The sequence below is a fragment of the Taudactylus pleione genome, unplaced genomic scaffold, assembly GCF_031769625.1.
Source record: "Taudactylus pleione unplaced genomic scaffold, aTauple2 ptg000515l, whole genome shotgun sequence".
NCBI classification, from domain to species: domain Eukaryota; kingdom Metazoa; phylum Chordata; class Amphibia; order Anura; family Myobatrachidae; genus Taudactylus; species Taudactylus pleione.
Genome location: NW_028284917.1, coordinates 2487144 through 2514573, shown reverse-complemented (window position 1 = coordinate 2514573; position 27430 = coordinate 2487144). Strand labels below are relative to the sequence as shown.

At 43.1% G+C, this 27430-nt stretch overlaps 1 protein-coding gene across 13 annotated transcripts in view; it reads left to right on the top strand.

Annotated features, from left to right (window-relative positions):
* Positions 1 to 27430, top strand: part of SOX6 (SRY-box transcription factor 6) — a 448338-nt gene that overhangs the window by 397983 nt on the left and 22925 nt on the right. For all 13 annotated transcript variants that reach the window (XM_088450327.1, XM_088450324.1, XM_088450321.1 and 10 more), the window contains 4 exons: positions 623 to 806; positions 4177 to 4358; positions 8641 to 8691; positions 24687 to 24795. In XM_088450327.1, coding sequence (XP_088306453.1) covers positions 623 to 806; positions 4177 to 4358; positions 8641 to 8691; positions 24687 to 24795 — 526 coding nt within the window. The remainder of the gene's footprint in view (positions 1 to 622; positions 807 to 4176; positions 4359 to 8640; positions 8692 to 24686; positions 24796 to 27430) is intronic.

Genomic DNA, 27430 nt, shown 5'->3' with positions numbered 1-27430 from the left:
TTTAATAGGTGTCTAATGAAGAGGAATTATTATGAAGAATAAGGAGCGACACATTTTTACCAGTCATAATGTTTTATCAACTTATTATTCTTATGGATAGAAATGCGAAGGGAGCATTATACAAATACTATAGGCTGAAGCTGGACTGTCATTATATGGCTACTGTCAGCCTTACAGGAGCATAATAATATTATAGAATATAAAATCCTGGTGCAGATAGGGAAGCGCTCTCTCCTTATTCCTTAGTCTGTGCAGCAGACATGCTGTACGGAGGCTGATCCTACACAACCAGCCGGGAATTAAATCATTCTTTGTAAATGCCCTGGGTTAATTTAGATCTTAGAAAACACATTAAGAAGTGAACTGTAATGTGCAGTAATTCAGATTTTAATTTGGCAAAAAGAACGTTGCAGTGAGTGTGTTGATGTAAATATGAGGCTAACACAGGGAAATTAATGAGGGTTCGTTAGGTGGCTTCTTCAAGTATGCAGATAATTAGCTTCTTTTGTTTTTATAGCAGTAGAAAGTGACATTGTCTGGGAGGTGTAAAATAACTGCGTTGTCTTAAGTGCTAATGTGCCCCATTTATCCTCTTTTAATCATTGTTTATGTGAAATTTCAGCAGGATGAAGCCGCGCAGCCTCTGAATTTGTCGGCGCGACCGAAGACAGCTGAGCCTTTAAAGTCTCCCACGTCCCCAACACAGAACCTCTTCCCTCCCAGTAAGACCAGTCCTGTCAGTCTCTCAAACAAGAGCGGGATCCCCAGTCCTATCAGCGGAGTCTTAGGCAGAGGCTCCTCCCTAGGTAAGTGAAGCAGTTGCATCCTATGTAGCGTAAGGCCGGCCCCCGAGGATCTAAGCAAGTGCTATGGTGGGACATTTTTTATCTAGACCTATTACAAGGCGATGCCAAAGAACCAAGGAAGGTGATATAGATCATCAATTTAAGGCCTTGTACACATGACTACCACATGCAAAGGGAAAACATTAGTGTGAGCTGGTTATTGTAGTATTACAAGCACCCCCATGTAGCGATCACTGAACCCAATAATGAAGGCGCCAGCAGCACACGTGTTTGCAATTGACGTAACATGGAAGCATTACGTCCTATTGTTGTGAGCCTACGGTCCGTTCAGCTTTCACTATGAGCGTTTGTGTGTGGACGGTCATCTTTTTGTTTATAGGGATTAATAATCCCTCTTTGCAGTGTCCGTAAATCTGTATTCAGTGGTTGGTGTAGATCTCTCTGCAGCTGGAAGGGCCTGTCTATTAGTACCTGGTCTAGATGATGTTATATGATGAGGGACAAACAGTAATTGTACAGCAGGACCATCGCCTGCCCTAGAAGAACTGGATGATTTAGGGGTCTAGTTACTAAGCAGTGTTAGGAGACAGAGTGAAAAGTGATAAGGTGCCAGCCAATCAGCTCCTAACTGTCATTTTTCAAACACAGCCTGTGAGATGGCAGTTAGGAGCTGATTGGCTGGCACCTTATCACTTTTCACTCTGTCTCCTAACACTGCTTAGTAAATAGACCCCTTTATCTCTATTGCTATCGGGCTATAGTATATATCTTTATTATAGTATATAACATTATTACCCCATCACTAGAAAACAAAGTTTCTTTTTTTGTGATACTTTTATCCGAAACGGAAATCTTATAAACTCCAGCGGGCCGGGAAGCTTATACCAATTTCAGACAGAAAATGGAAAAAAAAAAAAACCCGGATTATCACCGACTTTTGTGTACTGGGTTGTTTTGCCACTCTCTGTCTGTATACCCCTTCAGACAGAAGAGCAAATTACCGGGTCTAAAATTTCAACCCAGTAATTTGCTGTTTTACACGTGTATTTCTTCTGTCTGAAAGAGTCAACCCGGGACTAAATTCCCGTGTCTCTGACTTTGGTAAATTCCTGGGTTGAAGTCCCGGGAATTTAGACACGGGATGACCCTTTCAGACAGAAACAAGTCCCGTGTAAATCACCAAATTACCGGGTTGAAATGTTTAACCCAGTAATTTGGATTTCTGTCTGAAAGGGGTATTACTGTGTGCATTTCTTTCAGTTATTATAGTTAGTCAGCGTTACAAGAGTCTTTTCTAATAGCAAGAGGAGAGTGATACAGGCAAAGCTACATTTATAAACAATGCAGAGAAGGATGACAAGGAGTTGGTTGATAAACACAACTCTATTTATAAACTCAGTGTTATTCATCACCACACAGTGATTCACTTTCCTGGCCCGTCCACCAAAACAAGGCGGCCGACGGTAGCGTGAGGAATGTAACACGGACTTATCGCTGTCACAGACGAGCAGAAAAACGTTCCCAAAGCCCAAAACTGCTGTACTCAATGTTTATCACCATTACACCAGCATACGTGGGAGAATTCACTGTCTAATAGCATTTATCTGTGCTCGGTACTGCGTATCTGCATTCATTCCTGTAACATTCAGAACATAGAGGCAGCCATCTTGGCTTATCCAACATTCGTGGCAGCTTGGTGATTTACTATAGAGCGTGGTAATTCAGCACATGGATTACATGCATAAGGTTGTACGATATTAACTCCCAACATTCATGTACAGTGCATCAATGAGTGCATTCTGCGTGCTGCGGCGCTTACCGCCGTCACACGCTATTTACGTGGCATAAACCTGCTCTATCTGTACCGACAGCAAATATTATTACAGTATAACAGAATAAAACAAACCGAACTCTCCAAACATTACTATTCACTTTCCAGTGCCTCGTGGCGGATTTATAGATTTAGTACAAATACAGAAAAAACAGTGGGATATATATTGGGAATAGGATATATATAATATGTTTATTTTTTCTACAATAAAAAAAAAAAACAGGTTTTAAATATCCTCTTTTCGGCGCAAAGGGATAGCGGTCTTACAGCATAGAACTACATTGCTTCAACCAATAAATCAATGCAACCGCTATGTGAGGGAAATATCCGTGACACTAAGGAGCAAATTCAATTAGGTGCGAAAAGACCTGTACTTTTGACATGCCGGACTTTTTGCCGACATCGTTGGTTTTCCATGCGAAAAAGTATCGCGCCCGTCCCCGCTTATCCCCGTATTCAATTAGGAATCGGCTAAAATGGCACCCGGCGAAACGCGAACAGGTGAAAGGTACTGTCAGATTTTGGGAAATCAGCCTGACACCCCCCCCCCCCCCCCTATGCACTGACATTGGGGATCACTATAGATACCCCCGAATAGCCCTGCTGAAGGTCTTTGGGGTACTTAAATTATCTCAATAGCTGCCAATTAGCGTCTTTGCACAAGTGGTGAAGAATAACATTTAGCAGGTTTTTTTTGGTGAAAATAAGTAGTCCCAGCAATTTTGGGGAACATGAAAATGGGTGCAAGCATGGTTAAAAATCGCAAAAGTGAGGTTGTGAAAAACGCACCTCCAGCAAGCACCTGCATTCAAAATAAAAACTCCCCCACACTTGCAGACCCCCCAAAGTCTATTTCACTAGTTTTAAGTTTGTACCCCAACTTTGTACTTTTTCGCCCCCTTTTTCAAAGTAATTTTTTGGCGTGTTTTAATTTTTATTTAGGATTTTTTTGAGGCAGTTTATTTTTGGGGACCTGTCCTAAGCGTGCAGGGTGGTTTCCACACCTTTGCACCCCAAAACCGCAATTCTGCACTTTTTTTCAACAGCTATTCATAGGCGAAACTTTTCCACTGGGTACATTGCATTGCGTTTTCGCATAAGTGAAAAGTCGCCACAATTCAATACGGGATAAGTTTTCGCTGGCGAAATGACGTCACCGGCAAAACTTTTTCAGCGAAAACGGCTTTTCACCGCTAATTGAATACACGGCCCTTAGTGGAGGCTACTTTATTACATCTGTATTTGAATCTCCGCAGCTTTTCGGTGGTGACACAGCAATATTAGGCAAATCTTATCCCTTGCAACAAAGGATTGAAAAAACAATGGTGGTGGTCTTCTATAATGGAATATATATAGCTGCAATGTGCATACCAACAAGGAACGGCCTAGTGTGCGCTATTATCGCGTGTATCCTTGCGATGACAGGTGTCAGAGAATGGATGTGGTCATTGGAAGTGAATGGTGAAATGTACAGTGCACAGCTTCATATGTAATGACCATCACAGCTGTTCCATAGATGCTCTGTATGTTCCCCTATAGATATACTGTCTAGTCTTAACTCCCCGGCGCTGTTCGGAGACCAGGACACGGTGATGAAAGCCATACAGGAGGCACGTAAGATGAGGGAGCAGATCCAACGGGAGCAGCAGCACCAGCCTCACGGCATTGATGGAAAGATCCCCCTGAATAATATGGCTCTAAACAACTGCAGAGGCGATAAGGTAATCTTATATTGTGCTCATGCGCTGAGCTCGTAATCCAAACGCTCTTCTCACAGGGGAGCCAAGGTCGCCCGCAGTATAATTTACCTGGGTTTATAGTTAGCATGAAAATCATCAATCACACCCCAGCCCCCATAACTATCAATCACACCCCAGCCCCCATAACTATCAATCACACCCAGGCCCCCATAACTATCGATCACACCCCGGCCCCCATAATCATCAATCACACCCCATCCCCCATAATCATCAATCACACCCCGGCCCCCATAACTATCAATCACACCCCGGCCCCCATAACTATCAATCACACCCCGGCCCCCATAATCATCAATCACACCCCATCCCCCATAATCATCAATCACACCCCGGTCCCCATAACTATCGATCACACCCCGGCCCCCATAACTATCGATCACACCCCGGCCCCCATAATCATCAATCACACCCCATCCCCCATAATCATCAATCACACCCCGGCCCCCATAACTATCAATCACACCCCGGCCCCCATAACTATCAATCACACCCCAGCCCCCATAACTATCAATCACACCCCGGCCCCCATAACTGTCAGTCACACCCCAGCCCCCCTAATCATCAATCACACCCCGGCCCCCATAAACATCAATCACACGCTGGCCCCCCATAACGATCAATCACACCCCGGCCCCCATAACTATCAATCACACCCCGGCCCCCATAACTATCAATCACACCCCGGCCCCCATAACTATCAATCACACCCCGGCCCCCATAATCATCAATCACACCCCGGCCCCCATAACTATCAATCACACCCCGGCCCCCATAACTATCAATCACACCCCGGCCCCCATAACTATCAATCACACCCCGGCCCCCATAACTATCAATCACACCCCGGCCCCCATAACTATCGATCACACCCCGGCCCCCATAACTATCGATCACACCCCGGCCCCCATAACTATCGATCACACCCCGGCCCCCATAATCATCAATCACACCCCATCCCCCATAATCATCAATCACACCCCGGCCCCCATAACTATCAATCACACCCCGGCCCCCATAACTGTCAGTCACACCCCAGCCCCCCTAATCATCAATCACACCCCAGCCCACATAAACATCAATCACACGCTGGCCCCCCATAACGATCAATCACACCCCGGCCCCATAACTCAGTCAGTAACACCTTGGCCCAACAATTACCAACTGTGCAGAATATAGTAATCTAGACTTTATCTCTAGAACATAAGCAGAGCTGTACACAGTGTTTTCCATTTTAGTAAATGTGAAAGGAACAAAGGGGGGAAATAGATAATTATGTAAAATTTGTGAATGAATATTTCAAGGGGAATTTTTTTTCTTATATTGATTTACTTTTATCCATTATATGAGATATAACGTTATTGCAATAACATGAATAAACCAATAGTCTCTAAAAGTTTAACAATCTGTCATGGCGATACAATTCTCGGCGATGTGCGCTAATGTACACATTGGTGGGAATTACTGTACAGGAACATCACAGATCTCCCTGCGCACCTCTACGGGCTGAGAATGGAAGTCTGCGATGTTTGTGGGCGCGATTTGCCAGAGAAATGGTTGAAATCCCGGCAACTCGCATCCATCAGTTTGAATTGAATTTCCCTGTGTGAACTGATAATTGTGACATCATAGTTACACCTCATAGATCCACAAAGCCAACGACTGGCCATACCAGACGCATTATTACATCCATATCTACTATGGGAGATGCTCAAACTGTCAGAAACTTGTTTTCATTAGCACGATTTACCAACAGATGACCCCAAATGTCAGTCCTGTTACCCCATTTAAACCCTTCTAGTGATTCACTTGTTAACAAAGAGAGTACCCTTATCACAGAATGACAGGTTCTCATTGGCGGTTCCTGTGCCGTATTATGCTGCGTGACGGAGACGGATTTGTGCTTATATAATAGAGGGATTAATATGGTATGACATGGTATTTATACTTAAATATACTACATGCCTGATCCCTTCTAGGAATAAAAGGGGTTATTCAGAGGCGCAGTTGTAGCTGCGACTTTTATCGCATCCACTACTGTATTTTTATGCTAATGCCGCGGCCGTTTGAGACGCTCGCCTCCTGAGGGGCAAATCTGCTGATATGCGTACGAACACGCAACATCCGACGGGCGCAGAATGTCAGAGTGATATAGAAATGCCTGAAACTGTTGGCTGCCCAGAAGCTCCATGCAATTTCCGTTTTCATCTTCTGGCGGTAAACATCCGGGGCCCGTGCATAGTGCATAAGCCTTACCTGCGTCCACCTCCGTGCTGATCATCATATAAAGGGGGAACAATCCTTTTACACTGGTCCTGTCCGATTGTCAGGGTGCTCTTTAATTGGTACATACACTACAAGGACTAAAGTCACGTTAATAACATAAAATAATAATCTGAGCATTTCATACAAGTAAATGCTGACAAATTTAATTATAAACCGTTACAGAAGGTTTGTGACAATATTTTCTAGTTTTTCAATGCAAAGTGAGATGAAGGGGCGGAGTCGGCTATACGCAAGTGCGCTTTGCGGACGGATCTTGCCGTTTTTCACTGCGCGTGCACTGGAGCCACGCACATGCAACTATGGGCAATTCACAATGGTACTGTACACATTTCAGCCGCATCGCCACCTGCAGGGTAATTGGGCGATTGCACATAGGCTGATTGTTCTGCAGGCGTGTTGTGGGGATGCCGGTGGAATTGCAGGCTATTCAGAGGTGAGCGAGACTAATCTCATGCGCCAATAATAAGGCTGCTGGATATGGCGGCTACTTTCAGAAAGGGGTTTATAGAAGCTGTGTGGCCAATTCTAAATACAGGCGAAGATCTGCATTTGTTCCCGAGTACGCAGTGCAGCCAACTTGCATGGGGTAGAAAAAGGAGTAGAAATGGTCTATTGTTTCTGAGCAACATGATATCCGGGACCTCTCCAGCGCCGTACAGATTTGCAAAGGCTCATTAAGGCACGCCCAGGAAACGGTCGTGACACGCCTGCATTTTTTATAGCCATGGACCCTCCCCCTCTGTTACCTCCAGTAATGTGACTACCTCGCTCATTTTGCGACTAAATCCACACTGCGTTCACCGTCTCTAATCCATCTAGGTGCTTACGCAGTAGCAGAAAATCTAATCCATCGAGCCGCGTACGCAGTAGCAAAACCTCGAATCCATCGAGGCACGTGCGCAGTAGCAGTAAATCTAATCCATCGAGGCACGTGCGCAGTAGCAGAAAATCTAATCCATCGAGGTGTGTGCGCAGTATCAAAACCTCGAATCCATCAAGGCACGTGCACAGTAGCAAAACCTCTAATCCATCGAGGCACGTGCGCAGTAGCAAAACCGCTTATCTATTGAGGCACGTGCGCTGTAGAAAAAACTCGCTCCTCTACGTCTGACATTAACATTGCATTCTCCCCTGAATTAGGCCTTATTTGAGGAATTCCACCTTTTTATGTTTAATTCCATTTATCAGAAGCTCCTACTCCTGGCTGGTGGCAGAGATAAGTGAGAGGCGTCTGTGTGACCCGGCATTACGGTGCTGGAAGTGGCCGTGTTATCTGAACAATAGATTGTAGAGAGTACTGTGCTGTGACGGGAAGTGTCAGGGCGTGAGCCCTGGGGGGCGGGGGGGCTGGTCCAAAACGAGCTGAGGTGTGTTACGCACAAATTGTTCCTCAGGGCGTGTGGAGTATAATCTCCCGCTCAGCATACCTTCTCCATTGTACAGAGCAGTGTGCAGCCTTCCCGAACGACTACATGATAGACTCGTTCATTACAGCGACAATCCCTCCGTTACAGTGTGAGACAATGAGCGATCCCCGCTGGCTTGTTACACGTCTGAGAATGAATATTCATGTACCAGTAATTGAAGTGAGCTCTCGTCTCGTGTAATCCCAGCACGGCGGAAAATCAGTTCAGCGAGGGGTCCAGGCAGCAAAACGGCGATACTCCCATCATTAGGATCTTCCATCTTGCCCATCCTTCACCTGTTACTGTCTGTCTGACATCAGCAAGCGTCCACCGTCACTGTCTGAATTTGGCTGATATGTGACCCTCCCGAGAGAATAGAAATCACTGACCGCTGTAACATGACAATGTAGCTGTAGGTCTGCGTTACGTGCCCGAGCAATGGGGCTTTTATCTGTTGCACTGTGCTTCTGGTGCTTTTATCTCCTCCCTGATCATTGTGATTTTGTGTCTGTGTGTCTTCTCTAAAGCCCCCTCCATCATTTGCTGTATTTCAGATGCTGATAGATGCCATCTCGGGAAGAATTTGCATTAGAGGTGTACACGCAGTGAGTCACGAACATCTCTCTTATAAAACGTTTTTGTGTCATGACATAAAAGTCGCTGGAGCTCTCGCCACACAGCCTGAGATGTGGTTGCGCTGTTGTAGATCACACTGGGCAGAAGGGAAGCAGGTCACAGACCATGTTAGGCCTTGTATTGCCTCTGGGGTGTAGAATCATTTAGTCTCACCCATCCTCCACTGACTGCTCATGTAGCTTCCCCTTATTACCTGTGCGTTACTGTGATTCGGCACTGACAGCGAGATATAGTCTCTTCGTGTTTTATCACTGGTAATGTTACGTGATTATTAGTGGTAGTTGTACTAAGCATTGGCTCAGGCTCGTTAGACTGTGTGTCACAGAACTGAACTAGCGCTAAGACCTCAGGTGCAGGGTCCATCTCTGGAAACACTAATACCCCAGGGACAGCAGTTTCCCAAACCCGGTCCTCAAACCACCCTAACAGTCCAGGTTTTAAGGATAGCCACAGATCAACTGATCTGCAGATGATTGTAGTTCATACACACTGAGCAACCATCACCTGTCATATGACCGGGGGTCTCATCGTGCCTTCCTCCCCGCGGCCTCTGCAGCAAGTGTACGGGCAGTCGGCTGACAATGTGCGGCACCTGTAATCTCATTTATAGTATTATTTCCATTCTAACCACTGGTGACATATATAGAAAGCCAATATGTTACACAGAAACATGCGATCCCCGGACTGAGTTATCCAGGTCTGGGCGGTGATACAAACGTGTAAGTGGATGTTATGTACGTTATTATACTGGTCCTGGATCTCTGCGCGAGACTCGGGAGTGTTGCACTTCCTGTACTAAAGGTGCGTACACACGGTACGATATATATGAACGATAACGACATCGTTGAATGATATATCGTTCATATCATTTAGTTTGTATGCAATGAACGACCAACGATGCGCGCTCACGCACGGACGATAACGACATCTTTGGTCGTCCGTACATACAGGCCCATCTGGACGATATTGTCAAGAATTGCATGTTCAGAGATGTGGCAGGATGACTTCACTGAAAGATCTCTAGCCTAGATCTCTATCAGTGTGTACACTCAATATCTGTCATAGATATCTATCAGTGTGTACACCCAATATCTTTTGTCCTGCACTACAGAAAGTTCAAGGGAAATCTTTCAACGATATCGTTCATTGAACAGATTGGACTGTGTGTCTGCAGCTAAAAAGGCGCACATCCACTGGACGATTAAAATAAGTAATTGAACGATAACGTAATCGTTTGCAAATCGCTCATTAAAATGTCTAAAACGACCAGCAATGTGCGCTCCCTCTGGTTGTTTTAGACATCTATCATCGACCAAACAACCTGGCGATAACGTCAGGCTGAGCATGTTTGCAGATGATGGATGAGCCTGCACTGAATGACTGCTCGATCACTGCAGGCTCATCACAGACTGACAAACAGCTGCACGATTACAATGTCGTTTTCAGGTCTGTTAGTGGATAGGCCCCTTTACACTTGTGTTGGGGACATTTTTACTTTCTGCTCATGAAGAAAATCAGTGTAAAGGAAGATGGGTGTATATAAAAATATATATCTGTTTGTTTCACGGTAATTGGGTGGATTCCAGAGATCTATTTGTGTTTTCTGCGAAGAAACATGGTAAATTCTTAGTCATACTAAGTAATGTGAATAATTCAGTCATTACTCTGGCACTGTGGGGTTGTTCTATACTAAGCAGTTTGGAAGGGGGGGCAGCCTGGGGTCAGACATTTCACCTCCTTTAAGATTAAATTGATATTTTCTGTGTGATTTTAAAGAAGCTGTGAATATAGTGACCAGACTGCTGACCTGTAATGTCACAGCATAATGATGTCAATCTCTACATATAATAGAGTTAGTTCACAGTGTTAAGGCGCATACACTCTGGACAATGTGTCCACTGAGCAGCATCGGCAGCGGGAGGCCCGGCATCGATAAATGCATACACACTTGCCGATGCCGCCAAAGATGGCAGGGGGGGAGCGGGCCCATGCTGCATTCGGCAGCATGGCATTGCTAACGATATCCCCAGATTGAGCTGGATGTTCAGCCGACTTGGGATAATAGCGGGAGCGCGCATCGTCCATCATTTACTGCATACACACTGAACGATATCATTCATATCGTTCACAGTTATCGTCCAGTGTGTATGCGGCTTTACCCTGATATTGCGTATTACTCTCTCCCCCCCCCCCCCCTACTCAAGACAGGTGAAGCCCCTCCCACATCTGTAGGATAGTGTCCCAATCAGTTCTAATACAGGGCAAAAAGCTGACTATGCCTTTAATTCACAGCTGGCCCAAGCACTCTGCATTAATCAATCCGCAGAGCAAGGCTGGAAAGCGGTCAGTCACTTGCAGCAGGCGTTCCTGAGTGGCAATGGGGGGGGGGGGGGGGGTTTGCGTGACGTTGTCAAATTACTAAGGGGCAAACTGCAAGGTCTTTCGGCAGCATTACAGGCAGGAAGTTTAGTATGCATATGAGCGATCTCCCCCCAGCGTCTGTTCTGAAGACGAGATGGATGTAAATGTTATTAGTATAACTATTATGTTAGCTTACCTGTATGATGGGATTATTGCTAATACATATATACACGATTGCATGTGTTTTGGTTAATTGAGTGAGTTCTCCCGAAGCAGCCGGTCACCCACCCTTTCCGATATAGACTGTATATAGTGTATATTATATAGCGTTCATATTACATATTGCTCCCATGTTATTGCGCCCAGGATTTAGCTACACATTGCCTATGATAACTGCCTGCTTTACTGATTGATCTGTGACTGGTGCTGCCCTCTGCTGGCCATAGGGTGGGATGTCCTGGGCTGCTCTCCGGAGTGTCAGATACTTGCAGATCACATCTCTAATTATAATGTATTCCGTGCTGGTATAAAGTTATTGCTGATAATATAGTTAAGGCTGAAATATAAAGCTACAGAGTTCACACATTTCTTTGAGAAGACACCACAACGTTTATACCTTTCCTCTATTATTGCCCCATTTTAATTTTTACTGTGAAACTCTAAAGCAGCTGTACAGTGAGTGAGAAGGTTCATTTTACATGGTGCGCACACTAGCTTGGGGGGGGGTTAGAGGGGCAGTTTCTGACGATAGGGGTTGCCTCTCATGGGACATGGGAATAGCCTCCCAGCAGATGTGGACAAGCATATTGCTAATGTAAAGGACAATAACCTTTTAATTGCAATAATAAAACATTTAAAGAACAAAATAGACTGTACTTGGGCAGATTCTGTATTGTTACAATTTGGGTCTCATATGTAACAATTTACGCGCCCAGGAGCTAAATGAAGCCTCACAACACTCTGGATGCAAATTATTTAAAAATGACTTTACTGGGCGAAGCAATTTAGCGAGATGTACATTGTGTCCTCTGTGATGGCTTCTGTACGGCGTTCTCCAAGTGACAAGTCATACATAAAATAACAGGAGGGAAAGGTTTCAGATGATCTAGCTGGGCGGTTAGGGGGGATATTAAATATTGATTTATCTTACAGACAGGACAGTAGGGAAACATGAGTCTAAGTGCTCCCTGCAATCTATCAGATCAATCCAATTCATCTACAATACAGCGCAAGCCACGCGCCTCACTACAATAGCGTCATGAATCTTAGATTGGGTCGTGTCACTGTGATGATTTAATCACAATCTACCGACTCGTCACATAGCGGAACAGGCAGCGGCTCCTGGGGGAATCGCTCTCTTTGTCTCTCTGTAGAGTTCACAAAATCAGATGTGTACACAGGGGGGCGATCCTGACCCCGGACATGTCAGCCGCTCAGCAATACATGGGGTAAATCAGCTGCTGCCTTTCTCCTCTATCAGGGCAGCAGAGACAGACTGAGCAGTTGTTCTAGGAGCTAAGGAAGGAAACGGGATTCTGTCTGGTGTAACTTTCTTTCTCTTAGGTACATCGCTATTAAATGCTTTATAAATACATATTATAGGGTTTAAAATGGTGGGAATATTTGGAGGGAACTAAGGGTCAGGCGGTGTCTCCTCACTCTCAGGACACGTGTAATACAGACAGTTCTTGTGTCCCCTCACTCTCAGGACACATGTAATACAGACAGTCCTTATGTCTCCTCACTCTCAGGACACATGTAATACAGACAGTCCTTATGTCTCCTCACTCTCAGTACACGTGTAATACAGACAGTCCTTATGTCCCCTCACTCTCAGGACACATGTAATACAGACAGTCCTTATGTCCCCTCACTCTCAGTACACGTGTAATACAGACAGTCCTTATGTCCCCTCACTCTCAGGACACATGTAATACAGACAGTCCTTATGTCTCCTCACTCTCAGTACACGTGTAATACAGACAGTCCTTATGTCCCCTCACTCTCAGGACACATGTAATACAGACAGTCCTTATGTCCCCTCACTCTCAGTACACGTGTAATACAGACAGTCCTTATGTCCCCTCACTCTCAGTACATGTGTAATACAGACAGTCCTTATGTCCCCTCACTCTCAGTACACATGTAATACAGACAGTCCTTATGTCCCCTCACTCTCAGTACACATGTAATAAAGACAGTCCTTATGTCTCCTCACTCTCAGGACACATGTAATACAGACAGTCCTTATGTCCCCTCACTCTCAGGACACATGTAATACAGGCAGTCCTTGTGTCCCCTCACTCTCAGGACACATGTAATACAGACAGTCCTTGTGTCCCCTCACTCTCAGGACACATGTAATACAGACAGTCCTGGTCTCCCTTAATTGTCAGGACACATGTAATACAGACAGTCCTTATGTCCCCTCACTCTCAAGACACATGTAATACAGACAGTCCTTATGTCCCCTCACTCTCAGGACACATGTAATACAGACAGTCCTTATGTCCCCTCACTCTCAGGACACATGTAATACAGACAGTCCTTGTGTCCCCTCACTCTCAGGACACATGTAATACAGACAGTCCTGGTCTCCCTTAATTGTCAGGACACATGTAATACAGACAGTCCTTATGTCCCCTCACTCTCAGGACACATGTAATACAGACAGTCCTTATGTCCCCTCACTCTCAGGACACATGTAATACAGACAGTCCTTGTGTCCCCTCACTCTCAGGACACATGTATTACAGACAGTCCTTGTGTCCCCTCACTCTCAGGACACATGTAATACAGACAGTCCTTGTGTCCCCTCACTCTCAGGACACATGTAATACAGACAGTCCTTGTGTCCCCTCACTCTCAGGACACATGTAATACAGACAGTCCTGGTCTCCCTTAATTGTCAGGACACATGTAATACAGACAGTCCCAGTGTCACTCTCAGGACACATGTAATACAGACAGTCCCAGTGTCACTCTCAGGACACATGTAATACAGACAGTCCCAATGTCCCCTCACCCTCCATACATGTGTAATACAGACAGTCCCAATGTCCCCTCACTCTCAGTACATGTGTAATACAGACAGTCCTTATGTCCCCTCACTCTCAGTACACATGTAATACAGACAGTCCTTATGTCCCCTCACTCTCAGTACACATGTAATAAAGACAGTCCTTATGTCTCCTCACTCTCAGGACACATGTAATACAGACAGTCCTTATGTCCCCTCACTCTCAGGACACATGTAATACAGACAGTCCTTGTGTCCCCTCACTCTCAGGACACATGTAATACAGACAGTCCTTGTGTCCCCTCACTCTCAGGACACATGTAATACAGACAGTCCTGGTCTCCCTTAATTGTCAGGACACATGTAATACAGACAGTCCTTGTGTCCCCTCACTCTCAGGACACATGTAATACAGACAGTCCTGGTCTCCCTTAATTGTCAGGACACATGTAATACAGACAGTCCTTATGTCCCCTCACTCTCAGGACACATGTAATACAGACAGTCCTTATGTCCCCTCACTCTCAGGACACATGTAATACAGACAGTCCTTGTGTCCCCTCACTCTCAGGACACATGTAATACAGACAGTCCTGGTCTCCCTTAATTGTCAGGACACATGTAATACAGACAGTCCTTATGTCCCCTCACTCTCAGGACACATGTAATACAGACAGTCCTTGTGTCCCCTCACTCTCAGGACACATGTAATACAGACAGTCCTGGTCTCCCTTAATTGTCAGGACACATGTAATACAGACAGTCCTTATGTCCCCTCACTCTCAGGACACATGTAATACAGACAGTCCTTGTGTCCCCTCACTCTCAGGACACATGTAATACAGACAGTCCTTGTGTCCCCTCACTCTCAGGACACATGTAATACAGACAGTCCTTGTGTCCCCTCACTCTCAGGACACATGTAATACAGACAGTCCTTGTGTCCCCTCACTCTCAGGACACATGTAATACAGACAGTCCTTGTGTCCCCTCACTCTCAGGACACATGTAATACAGACAGTCCTGGTCTCCCTTAATTGTCAGGACACATGTAATACAGACAGTCCCAGTGTCACTCTCAGGACACATGTAATACAGACAGTCCCAGTGTCACTCTCAGGACACATGTAATACAGACAGTCCCAATGTCCCCTCACCCTCCATACATGTGTAATACAGACAGTCCCAATGTCCCCTCACTCTCATAATCAATATAAGGCCTAAGCCGTGTAATATGTGTTAAGTGTAAATGAATGCGAGTTGGACTTTGCAGTATAGGTGCAGTTTGATTACTATGAGGTCAATTCCAAGGGACATAAAGTGGGGGTCCGCTCTTCAGCTGGGTACACATTAGACAACCTATGTACCTAGCTGACGGCAGATGCGACGTACTACGTATTGTGTGCTCCGTACACACCACGCAACATGTCTTTCCCCTGCCGCATCCAAATGCATGGGATCATCAGTCACATCTTCAGATTGCGCAGCATGTACGGCAGATCTGAAGATGCGACGGACGACCCCGCGGGAGCGCGCATAGGGCCTGATTCATTAAGGATCGCAACTGCTATAGCGTACGCAGTTGGCAGATTGTTGTGTACTGCACATGCATCGCAGTGCTCGAGGGCACCGCTGTGATCATGTAGAGCCACTGTTCCATGGGCATAAATTAGCCACTGCGATTGCACATGCAGCTTCAGTACTTACTGCGAGTACGGAGCTGCGATCGGAATAGCGATCCTTAATGAATCTGACCCATTGTGCGTACACACTGGACGATTTTCACGATTTGTCGCTGCGATCCGTCGGAGAACAACAACAAATTGTTTAAAAAAAATCGTCTAGCGTGTAACCCAGCTTATAAATGCGTCTTGGAGTAGTTTGGCCGGGGAGCCAGCTTGTACCTCACAGTGCTAGAATCGGCCAGAAGCCGAGCACACGCCGCCATGCACCCCGCTTGCATTGGGTTTGGAGACTCTGGGAACAGTTGATTTGCATAACAAAACTTTAAGAAAGTAAAATAACTCTTTAACGCCAGGGAATATTCTGAGTTATGTCACATCGCAGCACAATATGGCTACAACATTTGAATTGAAAGATTCCCACCTTCTTGAAACTCACAAGCCACCATCTGGGCTTCTATTTTTACAAGGTGTAATAACTGAGCCAGAGACTTGTGAGGCTCAGGGAAGCTTCAACCGTTTGCTATTGGCATATGCTGTTCCTCTGTAATAAGGTGGAACATCTGAATAAATAGATCCTCACATGTCTTTATGTATTGTCAGCGGCACAGTGTGTTCTCACTGCTCCGCCGTACAGAAGTGAAAAGGAAAATGGCTCACAATAAGAGTTTGTCTGCAGACAATACGCCCTTTCTCCTGGGCCTGGACTGTGTTCCCGCTGTATATAATGGATCATATTAACGGCACTGTCCATCTCTTAGAACTCATTTGTTTGCTTTGTTTGGGGGGTGGAAGAGTTTTAATGGACAAAAACTTTTGAGAGTTCTTGTGAAGTGACTTCATAGGAATTATATAGGGGAGACGACGACCTGCAAAAAGTGCTGGCAAACCCGTCATGGGCCTGAGGAGATGGTCACAGTCGCTGGACAGTTGTAGATGTTAGGAAAGATAAGGGAGTGAACATTATTTATATAGGTTATACTGTATGTGATCATTTCATTGTATTGTGGTTACAGAAGCCAGAGTGACATCAGCACTATACATAGAAGTATTTCTGCTGAAAATGTTTTGGGGTTACTTGTATTGGATAAAGGTTTATGAAGTAATTACATTATTGAGACAATGCCTATGTTTGTATATCTCTGGAGGACTAACATTTAGCTTGTAGTAAATGGATAGGTCACGTTCTCAGTGATGTCACTGGTTTCCGGTGAATGGATAGGCCACGTTCTCAGAGATGTCACTGGCTCCTTGGGAATGAATAGGCTGCATTCTTAGTGATGTCACTGCCTCCTAGTGAATGGATAGGCCGTGTTCTCAGTGATGTCACTGGTTCCTGGTGAATGGATAGGCTGCATTCTCAGTGATGTCACTGGTTCCTAGTGAATGGATAGGCCGGGTTCTCAATTATATCACCGGCTTCTCAGTGATGTCACTTGCTCCTAGTGAATTGATAGACTGCATTCTCAATGATATCACCGGCTTCCAGTGAATGGCTAGGCTGCATCTCAGTGATGTCACCGACTTTTAGTGGATGGATAGGCCGCCTTGTCAGTGATGTCACTTGCTCCTAGTGAATTGATCGACTGAATTCTCAATGATGGCACCGCCTTCCAGTGAATGGCTAGGCTGCATTCTCAGTGATGTCACTGGTTCCTAGTGAATGGATAGGCCGGGTTCTCGGTGATGTCACTGGTTCCTAGTGAATGGATAGACTGCCTTCTCAGTGATGTCACTGGCTCCTAGTGAATGGATAAACTGCCTTCTCAGCGATGTCACTTGCTCCTAGTGAATGGATAGGCTGCATTCTCAGTGATGTCACTGGCTCCTAGTGAATGGATAGGCTGCGTTCTCAGTGATGTCACTGGCTCGTAGTGAATGGGAGGGGGCGTTCTCAGCGATGTCAGTGGCTCCTAGTGAATGGATAGGCTGCATTCTCAGTGATGTCACTGGTTCCTGGTGAATGGATAGGCTACATTCTCAGTGATGTCACTGGCTCCTAGTGAGTGGATAGGCTGCGTTCTCAGCGATGTCACTGGCTCCTAGTGAATGGATAGGCCGCGTTCTCAATTATATCACCGGCTTCTCAGTGATGTCACTTGCTCCTAGTGAATTGATAGACTGCATTCTCAATGATATCACCGGCTTCCAGTGAATGGCTAGGCTGCATCTCAGTGATGTCACCGACTTTTAGTGGATGGATAGGCCGCCTTGTCAGTGATGTCACTTGCTCCTAGTGAATTGATCGACTGAATTCTCAATGATGGCACCGCCTTCCAGTGAATGGCTAGGCTGCATCTCAGTGATGTCACTGGTTCCTAATGAATGACTAAATCATATAGATGTTTTTGCAAAACAAAAATACAGCTGGTTAAATAGTGATAATATTACAGAGTTTAGTGAAAATTACATTTATGCCCTGAGACCAAATGCCACCGGTCTCAATACTGACATCCACATCCCGACAAGGAACTTAAGATAGGCGTCGAATTACCAACGCCTATCTTAATCCCAACGCCGGGACGCTGAAGAAGGTAAGTCTGGGGCGCCCTTAGCGTTAGCCTGTGGGGGGGGGAGAGGGTTAGATTTAGGGAGCGTAGTGGGGTTAGGTTTTTTTTTTGGGGGGGGGGGGTTAGGGTTAGGTACCACTGGGGGGGTTACAGGGAGGGGGTTGGGGGGAAGTGGGAGTGTAAGTATACTTACCCGATCCCTGTCGGGATACCAACCATCGGGATGCCGCTGTCTGTATTCTGACAAGAGGCATCCTGACAGCCGGCGTTACATACCCATTCCATTAAGAGACTGGTTCCATAAAACAAATCTGTCCAGCATGCGCTCTGTGTCATTAATGGCCCCCTGTGATTTATCCCGTCTTACATGGTCGGGACCCATCATTGCTCCAGAATTTGTGTCTGCGAGCTCTTTTCTGGAGAGTAGCCGGCACATGTGCCCAAGTGAAATAAATGCCACTTTTCCTCGGCCACCCATGGATACTTTCACCAAACAGGTTTGTTTTCAGCAGTGGAAGAGAAAAGGAAGAATGAAGTAACTGTGCCATTTTCCATCTCAGCGCTGGGATATGTTCAGCTGTGGAAGGAGGCAGCATACTGAAATAATTTAAGACATGGGCACAGCCTGGCGACCCTGCAGGGAGGGCTGCCCAGCGTGTTATTACACTTCATATTGTTTTTCAAGAGATGGATGCAATCAGTCATCTCTGGGCATATTCTGGACAGAAAATAACGTACTTCTCTGGCAGGAGTGGATGGCTGTTACAGGAGAACAATCAGCCTTTATTTCCCTTAAACTGGAGGTTTTTTCCCCCACTAAACATATACATGTAGAGAATATCATACACAGATATGTGCATATAAGCGCTCCCTTATTATTTTATATGTATGGAAAGATAAAGGCAGCCCAGGATAAGCGTAAAATGACCAGTGATCAGGAAGGAGATTGATTTGATATTTTTTTTTGGATTAAATTAATATTTTTCAATATGGAGTATTTTGAAGCCACAAATAGTGGAATCTATATTTATAGGTCATACTGCGCACGCATTTTGGCGACCTAACGGCACGGTTCCGGCAGTCCAGGCACTGAATTAAGCATCCGGATGGTCCCGTTTTTCCAAGAGATTAGCTGGTTGACCAAATTAAGCTATTAAATATCAGCATGTGCTTCAGGCACTTTAGGAAACCGATTGAACAAATAGTACAGACCCACGGTTATTTTCTACTCCCGATGCTTTCGGAACAAATTAAATATGTTCGCTAAATACGGCGCCATCTATTCTGTTCTCCCCTTATGATGTATCGTGTAATGGTAGAAGTCACATTGTGGTAAAAAGGGTCTTGGGTAATTGACCCCTATAAGATACTAAACCCACCACTCTAATTATTCCCACATACACCCGTCTGATTCCAACTCAGAAAAGAAAAATAAGATGGTGCCAAACCGTCTTACTGGATTCGGCACAGAACACACCTCTATAAGACACCTCGGTCCTTTCCCTTGAAAATCTTATTTGTGGCACAACCTTAAATTCCTGTAAGATTAACAGCTGGTCCTTAAGTCCATAAAGACAGCACATATTTTTTTCCGTTGCATGCAGATACTTAGGAGCGGAATGGGATGTTTGTGCACTGATGCTTATTGTAGTTTTATTGTTTTGTTTATATTTTACGAGCCATTTACTTGTCTCGCTATTCATTGTGAGATACTTTGCAGATCCAAAACACGCCGGTAATTCCTAATACTGGTTAGTAAGTTAAGAGGCAAAAGGAAGACACGTAAACACATAAAAAACATTTATTTAGAGTAAAAAAATGGGAACACTTTGCCTTAAGTACACAATTCACTGTGCAACTGCAAACAGTTTTGCTAAACTTGTCCCAAGTATTCTCCAATGTTTAGCAATGTTATAAATATGGTTTACGGCGAGCAGTTTACTCTACACTAGACGGAATGCATTGCTCCCTGATCTGGGTTTTCCGCGTTTACATTATGGCTCTTTATGACTCTTGTTTGATAGAGCGATCTCTAAAAATTTAATGACACTATAAAATAATAAAAATGCCATTAATTTAGCCCGGATCCTGGATGTAGTGGTTGTAAAGTTACATTAATAAACAGAATTTTTTATTTTTTTTTTTTTTTTACAACAAAAAGCATTGTTACGTGGCACGGTATAAATCACCGACATAAATTTAAGAGCAATTTTAGTGTTGGCTCACCTGTTATTATAGCATAGCCAATAAGTGTATAAAGCATAGTATATAAAAATTGATGAATATATATACCATGTGCATCCAGAATGCAGCTTTTATCTTAGAACAGGAGAAAATATCCATTATAGGATGGTCAGAGCATCATTCCTCTTTTTGTAAAGAGGAATGTTCTAACATCTACGTAGTCTAAGCACAACGGTTCTCTCTGCCCTCAGATGTTTCACATTCTGGAAGGAAAATCGATATCGTCCGCTGCACCAGTCTGGCAAAATTTGCTAATTTAATGCAAACTCACAATTGATACCCTGGGGCTGGGGTGAGTGACTCCAGAGACACATGTAACGCTCTGTCAACACTGGGGCGTACGGTATCTGCCAGTGACCACGATAATACATGATGGATGCTGGGACTTGTGCTCTGAAAAAAAAAAAAAAAAAAAAGTATTCATTGGCTTTCAGTGGAGGAACGGTCACTATCAAAGTGACTTAATATGCAAAAATATTGTTGTACATCTTTTAATGTACACTGGAACCCAGGCGGAGGTTTTCAGATTTCCTTTATATATGTTATATATTATCCAGACCTCAAACTTGGCGTTATTGTGTCATTTACTTATTTTAGGGGCTAAGGCAATACAGACCTTGCAGCCGAAATAATGAAAATCATTTAAAAACAGAGTAGAACCTACCAGTTACCACTAATACGTAATGTGTCTTTGTTTAAATCGGCTTTCTGAATGGGTCCTTTTTGTGGCATTTTTATGCCGACCTTTCATCCTACAATGGCCACATTTAGTTAATAGTTGAGGGACGTTCTGACAGAGATGGAAAAATCTGGAAGTGAATCCTCGCTTGGAGCTGAAGATGCAGGCGTCTCAGACAGGAAGTGAGGGCGATGTGCGAGGACGACCTAATGTCTGTAACGTGGCAGCCGCACCGAGGAGCTTTCTATATTTACATGTGAGACTTTGCATATCCCAAACCGTTACATGTCGGAACGTGTCTTTCAGGCCTAAGAAGTGGCTGCACAACGGCGACAATGACGGACTGGAGCCGTCTCTAACCTACAAATAATACACTTGTTGCATTGCAGCGGGTACACTTCTGGCAACAATTGTAGCTACATCCTGGGCATATTGTCTACTGAAGCCATTATTTACTAACAATTTTATTTATTATTACCAGTTATTTAAATAGCGCACGCATATTCTGCAGCGCATTACAGAGAATAATTGGCGCCATTCACATCAGACCCTGCCCCGGTAGAGCTTACTATCTATGTTCCCTGTCACATGAACACACACACTTACACACTAGAGTTAATATTTTGTTGGGAGCCAACTGACCTACCAGTATATTTTTGGAGTGTCGGAGGAAAGTGGAGTACCCGAAGGAAACCCACACATACACAGGGAGAATATACAAACTCCACATTGTTAGGGCCGCAGTGAGAATCGAACCCAAGACCTCAGTGCTGTGAGGCAGTAATGCTGACCATTACACCGTCTGTGCTGTGCACAATCACAAACTAGTAAAACCTAGAGAGTGTCAGGATTTGCAAATAAAAATTATTCCGATCTAACTTAATTGTTTTTTTTAGTTCTTGAACTGATGGGACGGGACGAAACTGACTGTCTGCAATCTTAGTTGTGAATGCAGCCTGCAGTTGGGTTAGAGTGAGGTAAACAGTGGGATAATGATTGTTTATGAGATTCGGTCTTATTAAATTATGCAAAACCATTAAAAAACAAATAAAATAACAATTATTTAAAAAAAAGAAAAAGGAGCAGCTGAAACTGATTTCTTGGCAACTGGGGATAAGGATTAGAAACAGTTTGGAAAAGTGAACTTACTAAATGCGCTCAGGTAACAGTAATTTCCCAGCATTGGCGCCTGACGTCCAAACAACAACTCTAAGATCTCTCCCTTCAATAATCCTTGTAGCCTCAAATTTTTGGGGGAGTGTACTCTACACATTAAAGCTAAATCGCTGCGGGCCTATTTTTGAACGCAAAGCAATGGCCCTGTGGCAAATTGCTCTGGTTATAATCGAGTATTCCTGGGGAAGGTGTCTGCGATAAACACGCATCAACTGATTTAGATGTTGTCTGTGTAAGAATCTCTCTTTGCCGAGAAGAACACCCGACGCTCTCCTTTTGATGTTCCACGTACGGGAGAGAAGTGGGTCAATGCACAATGAGACGAGCAGCGATCAGCACTTTGCTGCTGCTGCATAATGTATTAAGCCTAACGTGAGGGAAGCATACGCCGAGTTCACAGCTGGTTCTTCACGACGGCAAATCAGAGGCGACATGACACATAATATTGTTCTCTAGTAATGAGCAATGCAGCCTCATTTATTCCCTAGCAAAACACAATGTTGCATTTTGTCTGTAGAGGAAACTAGACATGAGGGAAAACAGGAACAATAAATTAATGATAACAATTGAATAGTACAAGAGAATATATTGCCACAGGGAGAGATCCAGGCCTGTCAGTAATTGTAACAGAGCCGAGTTGGGAAGGATTTGTTTCCAACTATACAGAATTTGCATCTCCTATGTATTAAGCTCATGTTATTCAGGAAGACATCAGCACGTACTAGCAGTTTGTTTCCACGGGCCAGAATCCACTCTCTCCATCCCCCCAAAGTGCTCCACCTGCAGGCTGTGAGTAGGTACTGCACCTTGTACATAAACGGGCGCAGGTTCGGTAATAAGAACTGGATGACACTCGTACTGGCAGGGACTAATCAGCAGGAAATAAAAATATCACAGCAGGCCAGTTGCTGTGGTGTTTGCACAATAGTTTATGTATTATGCAACAAATCAATCTACCTGGAATTTCTACTCAGAAGACCGTTATCCGGAGAGAACAGAAAACCTGCTGTTGTGTGATAGTGTCATACATAAGATAAAAACATTGAGTGCCACTTGCTACAGTCACTGTGAGGAGCTCTGCTACACAAGAAAATGATCTCACGCTATTTCTGATTTTGAGGTGGGAGTAAAGCAAAAAAGAGCAAGTAACTGTGCGCCTGGACAAACTATGTTGCACTGCAAGGGGGTGCAAATACATTTATTCTTGTGCATGTAGGAAATTACTGGCAGCTGTTCCATGTATCCCATAAATGCTGGACAGCGTTATCTTTACACTGCAATTTAGATTTCAGTTCGGACACACCCCTCCCAAATCCCTGCACATTTAATATCTGATCATACCTGCAATGCAACGTGGTTTTTCCGAGGTGCAAAGGTACTTCAATGAACACTATGAGGAGCTCTGATACACAAGGATATGAGAAACATGATCACTAGGTCTCTCCTACAGTTACAGCGAGGTGCTCCGGTAAATGAGGAATGGGCAGTGTTGGTGAAGAATGTGCTTTATTTTAAACGTCATTTAAAAAAGGAGCGTTTTCCCCCAATTGCAATATAACTTGGCTCCCACCTGCAAAAGTAGCCCTGGTAATTCAGTGATTTCACCAACAGAGGCTGATCCCCCTGCCCAAGTCAGTGATTGAACATCAAATAGAAAATAATGGAGCTAAATTATTCAATGGACATAATAATGAATCTTCACTGCGGCTGCAATAGGCCTTTACTATTACCTTTTACAATTCACTGTCAATGTATATATACTGATTTGCTGACAGTATAATCAGTATGCTACAATAAATGTGTCTTTATGTTTAAGGGACTTTCATTTAACATTTGTACACACATTAACATATATAATCCTGCTGGATGTTTTACAGTGATCACTAAGAATCCTCGTATATATAGTTTACTGATATATTACTATATAGGACACCTGTCTGTTTCCAGAAATCTGCATATGTCAGATCTTTGCTAGTCTATAACACGCTGACATAATTGTTCAGAGTAATTTCATGTGTTTCATTAATTGGCATTCAGTGATAATGTTTGCAGAATATGATACAATATGTGCGAACACTTCCCTAAGCCAAGAAGTCTTCCATCTGTTATCATCTATTAACCCTTCCTCTGCTGGACATACCTGGGGCGGTCAGTGTCATTTTATGGGCAGGAGATTTGTTCAAGGTGGCCGTATTCCTGGGATTCTTCACTTCCTCACATTGTGTAACATGTTACTGAGCTGAATTGCCAGCAGAATGGGTCTCAGTAATCCCTGTTTTTCTGTGTTCTGTAGGAGAGGACACATTATGAAAATATGGGCCCTCAGCTAACGGGGAAGCCCAGCGAAGACAGAAAGCTGGGCCCTGGTGTCATCGATCTAACACGGCCAGAAGATGCGGAGGGTGAGTTGTGCAGATGGAGCATACTATGGTGTATATAATGCACTGTGTACATACATATGTCAATCACAACCTTACACACCAATTTAAGAGATGTGACATTGATTCATATAATGAGTGAATTGGGGAATGTTCTGACAGGCACATCTAGAGTAATTTATAAGAATATTTAGTAGGGTATATATATCCTGCAGCCAAGGAGATCTAGGAACTCCCAATATCTAGTCCTGCGTACATAGGGAGAAATTGTGTTGGTCTCCGGTGCGGAACAGTAAGGAATATGAAACTAAATAAATTGGAAACCCAAAAATGTGCAAACTCTAATAAGATTAATGGCTCTAGTTAAGGGTCTTCTATTCCAGGGGTTGGACAAATTATGGAAATCTATTATGTACTAATTTTATAATTAGATATAAGTAATAAAAAGATCATCCAATATTAATCATGAGTATTTAATTCAAATAAATATTTTCATAATAACTGGGTTGTCAAGCCATCACTCCCAGAACATAAAATCAGGATAATGCTACAGGACATGTTAGAGCTTTCTTGAGTGTTTGTCTAGTAACAAAAAAAAAAACCTCTAAAAGTATATAATTTATGCAGAGAAAGAGATGTTTGTGAACCAATAAAATATGTAACGGAACTAAATTCACAAATAAAACATCATAGGCAGTAAAAAATATTTTTTTATATATTTAAAAAAAAAAATTAACCATAAAATAAAGAAAGATATTCTCATCTGGAGAAGTACTATCAATGCCTATCTTAGTGCAGTGTATTGCTTTATCTAACAAATTGCTTGATGCAGCGATCCATTTTCCTTATAGATTGTAAGCTTGCGAGCAGGGCCTTCCTACCTATATATATATCTGTCTGTTATTACCCAGTTTTGTTCTATTTATGTTTCCAATAGTAAAGTGCAATGGAATATGCTGCGCTATATAAGAAACTGTTCATAAAAAAAATAATAAACACCAAGAAATGTGTTGCAAGTACTCCTCCAAGTGAGAATAACCTGTTAATTTATTTTATGGTTCATTTTTATTTTCTTATTTTATAAAAATATAACATTTTTATAATTATTAAAAAACATAAATATTTTACTGCCTATAATGAATTTACTGCTGTTATATATATTTTATTCGTTCAGAAATGTTTTTTATCTCAATTTATATATTCTATATAAAGGAGGTGCAAATCAGTGTATAAATATAACAAAGTATTATTCACTGACTGCTTATATAACTATTTTTTATTTTAATATTTTATTTAATATATTGTAATATTTTAAATTGTCACAATATATCCCAAAAAAATCATAGTATATAGCATAAATATGCTAAAACAATGAGGTAAATCATTATATACGTTCCATATAATATATATTTATAAGCAATTGAACTAGTGCCAAATATACTGAGCGTTTTTTTGTATTCTTTTTTTTTTTTAGTATAAGTTAGTCCATGCAAAGCTTGCTCTGGTTAGAGAGAGTGTATATGTGTGTGCACGCGTGTGTGTTATAATACATTTAAAAAAAAATAATAATTTTATTTGTTAGATCAATTTTTGTGAGTGAAGTATGCTGTAAGCTGTCCTATATCATTATACTGTATACTGCTTTTATGATCTAGAAGTGAACACCCCAGTTATTATGTAAATGTTTATTAAATAGTTCTACTCTCCTTCATATAATGAGTACACCGAATGTTGCTATTTTCATTTCTAAAAATCTGTATATCTGTAATCTGTTAATATTTTATATAAAATGGTACTGACTGGAATATTAACTGGCCTTACAGTATGTATATCTTCCATCTATAAATCCTAGCAACTACTCTCATCTGTTCAGTTACTTGATAAAGATCTGTAGGTGTCGCAGGCATCTATACTTCAGAAATAATTATACATCTGCAGGAATAGCCACGAGAGCACTTATATATGTTGTTCGGCAGTCATAGTATATCTGTATTTATGGGTGGGAGAGCACCTATACATGTTATGTAGCAGTACTTTATATCTATAAGAATAGCCATGATACCTATGTCATTTAGCCGTAACTATATATAAAAGCAAACAATACCTATATATGTGTGTTATTTAGCAGTGACTACACATGTAGAATAATGGATGTGAGACTACCTATATATGTGCTATATAGCAGTAAATGCACATGTAGAAAAATGGCTGAGAGAGTGAATGCACATGTAGTATAATGTGTGTGAAAGCACCTATGTGTGTTGTTATTTAGCGATAACTACACATGTAGTATAATGTGTGTGAAAGCACCAATATATGGTATATAGTAGTAACTATACATGTACAAAAATGGGTGTGAGCACCTATATATGCTGTAAGCACTGACTACACATGTAGAATGTGTGTGAGAGCTCCTATATATGTTATATAGCAGTGACTACACATGTATAATGGGAGTGTGTGAGAGCACCTATATATGTTATTTAGCGGTGACTATACATTTAGTGTAATGGGTGAGAGAGCACCTATATATTTGCTATATAGCAGTGAATGCACATGTATTAAAATGTGTGTGAGAGCACCTATATATGTGCTATATAGCAGTGACTATACATGTAGTAAAATGTGTGTGAGAGCACCTATATATGTGCTATATAGC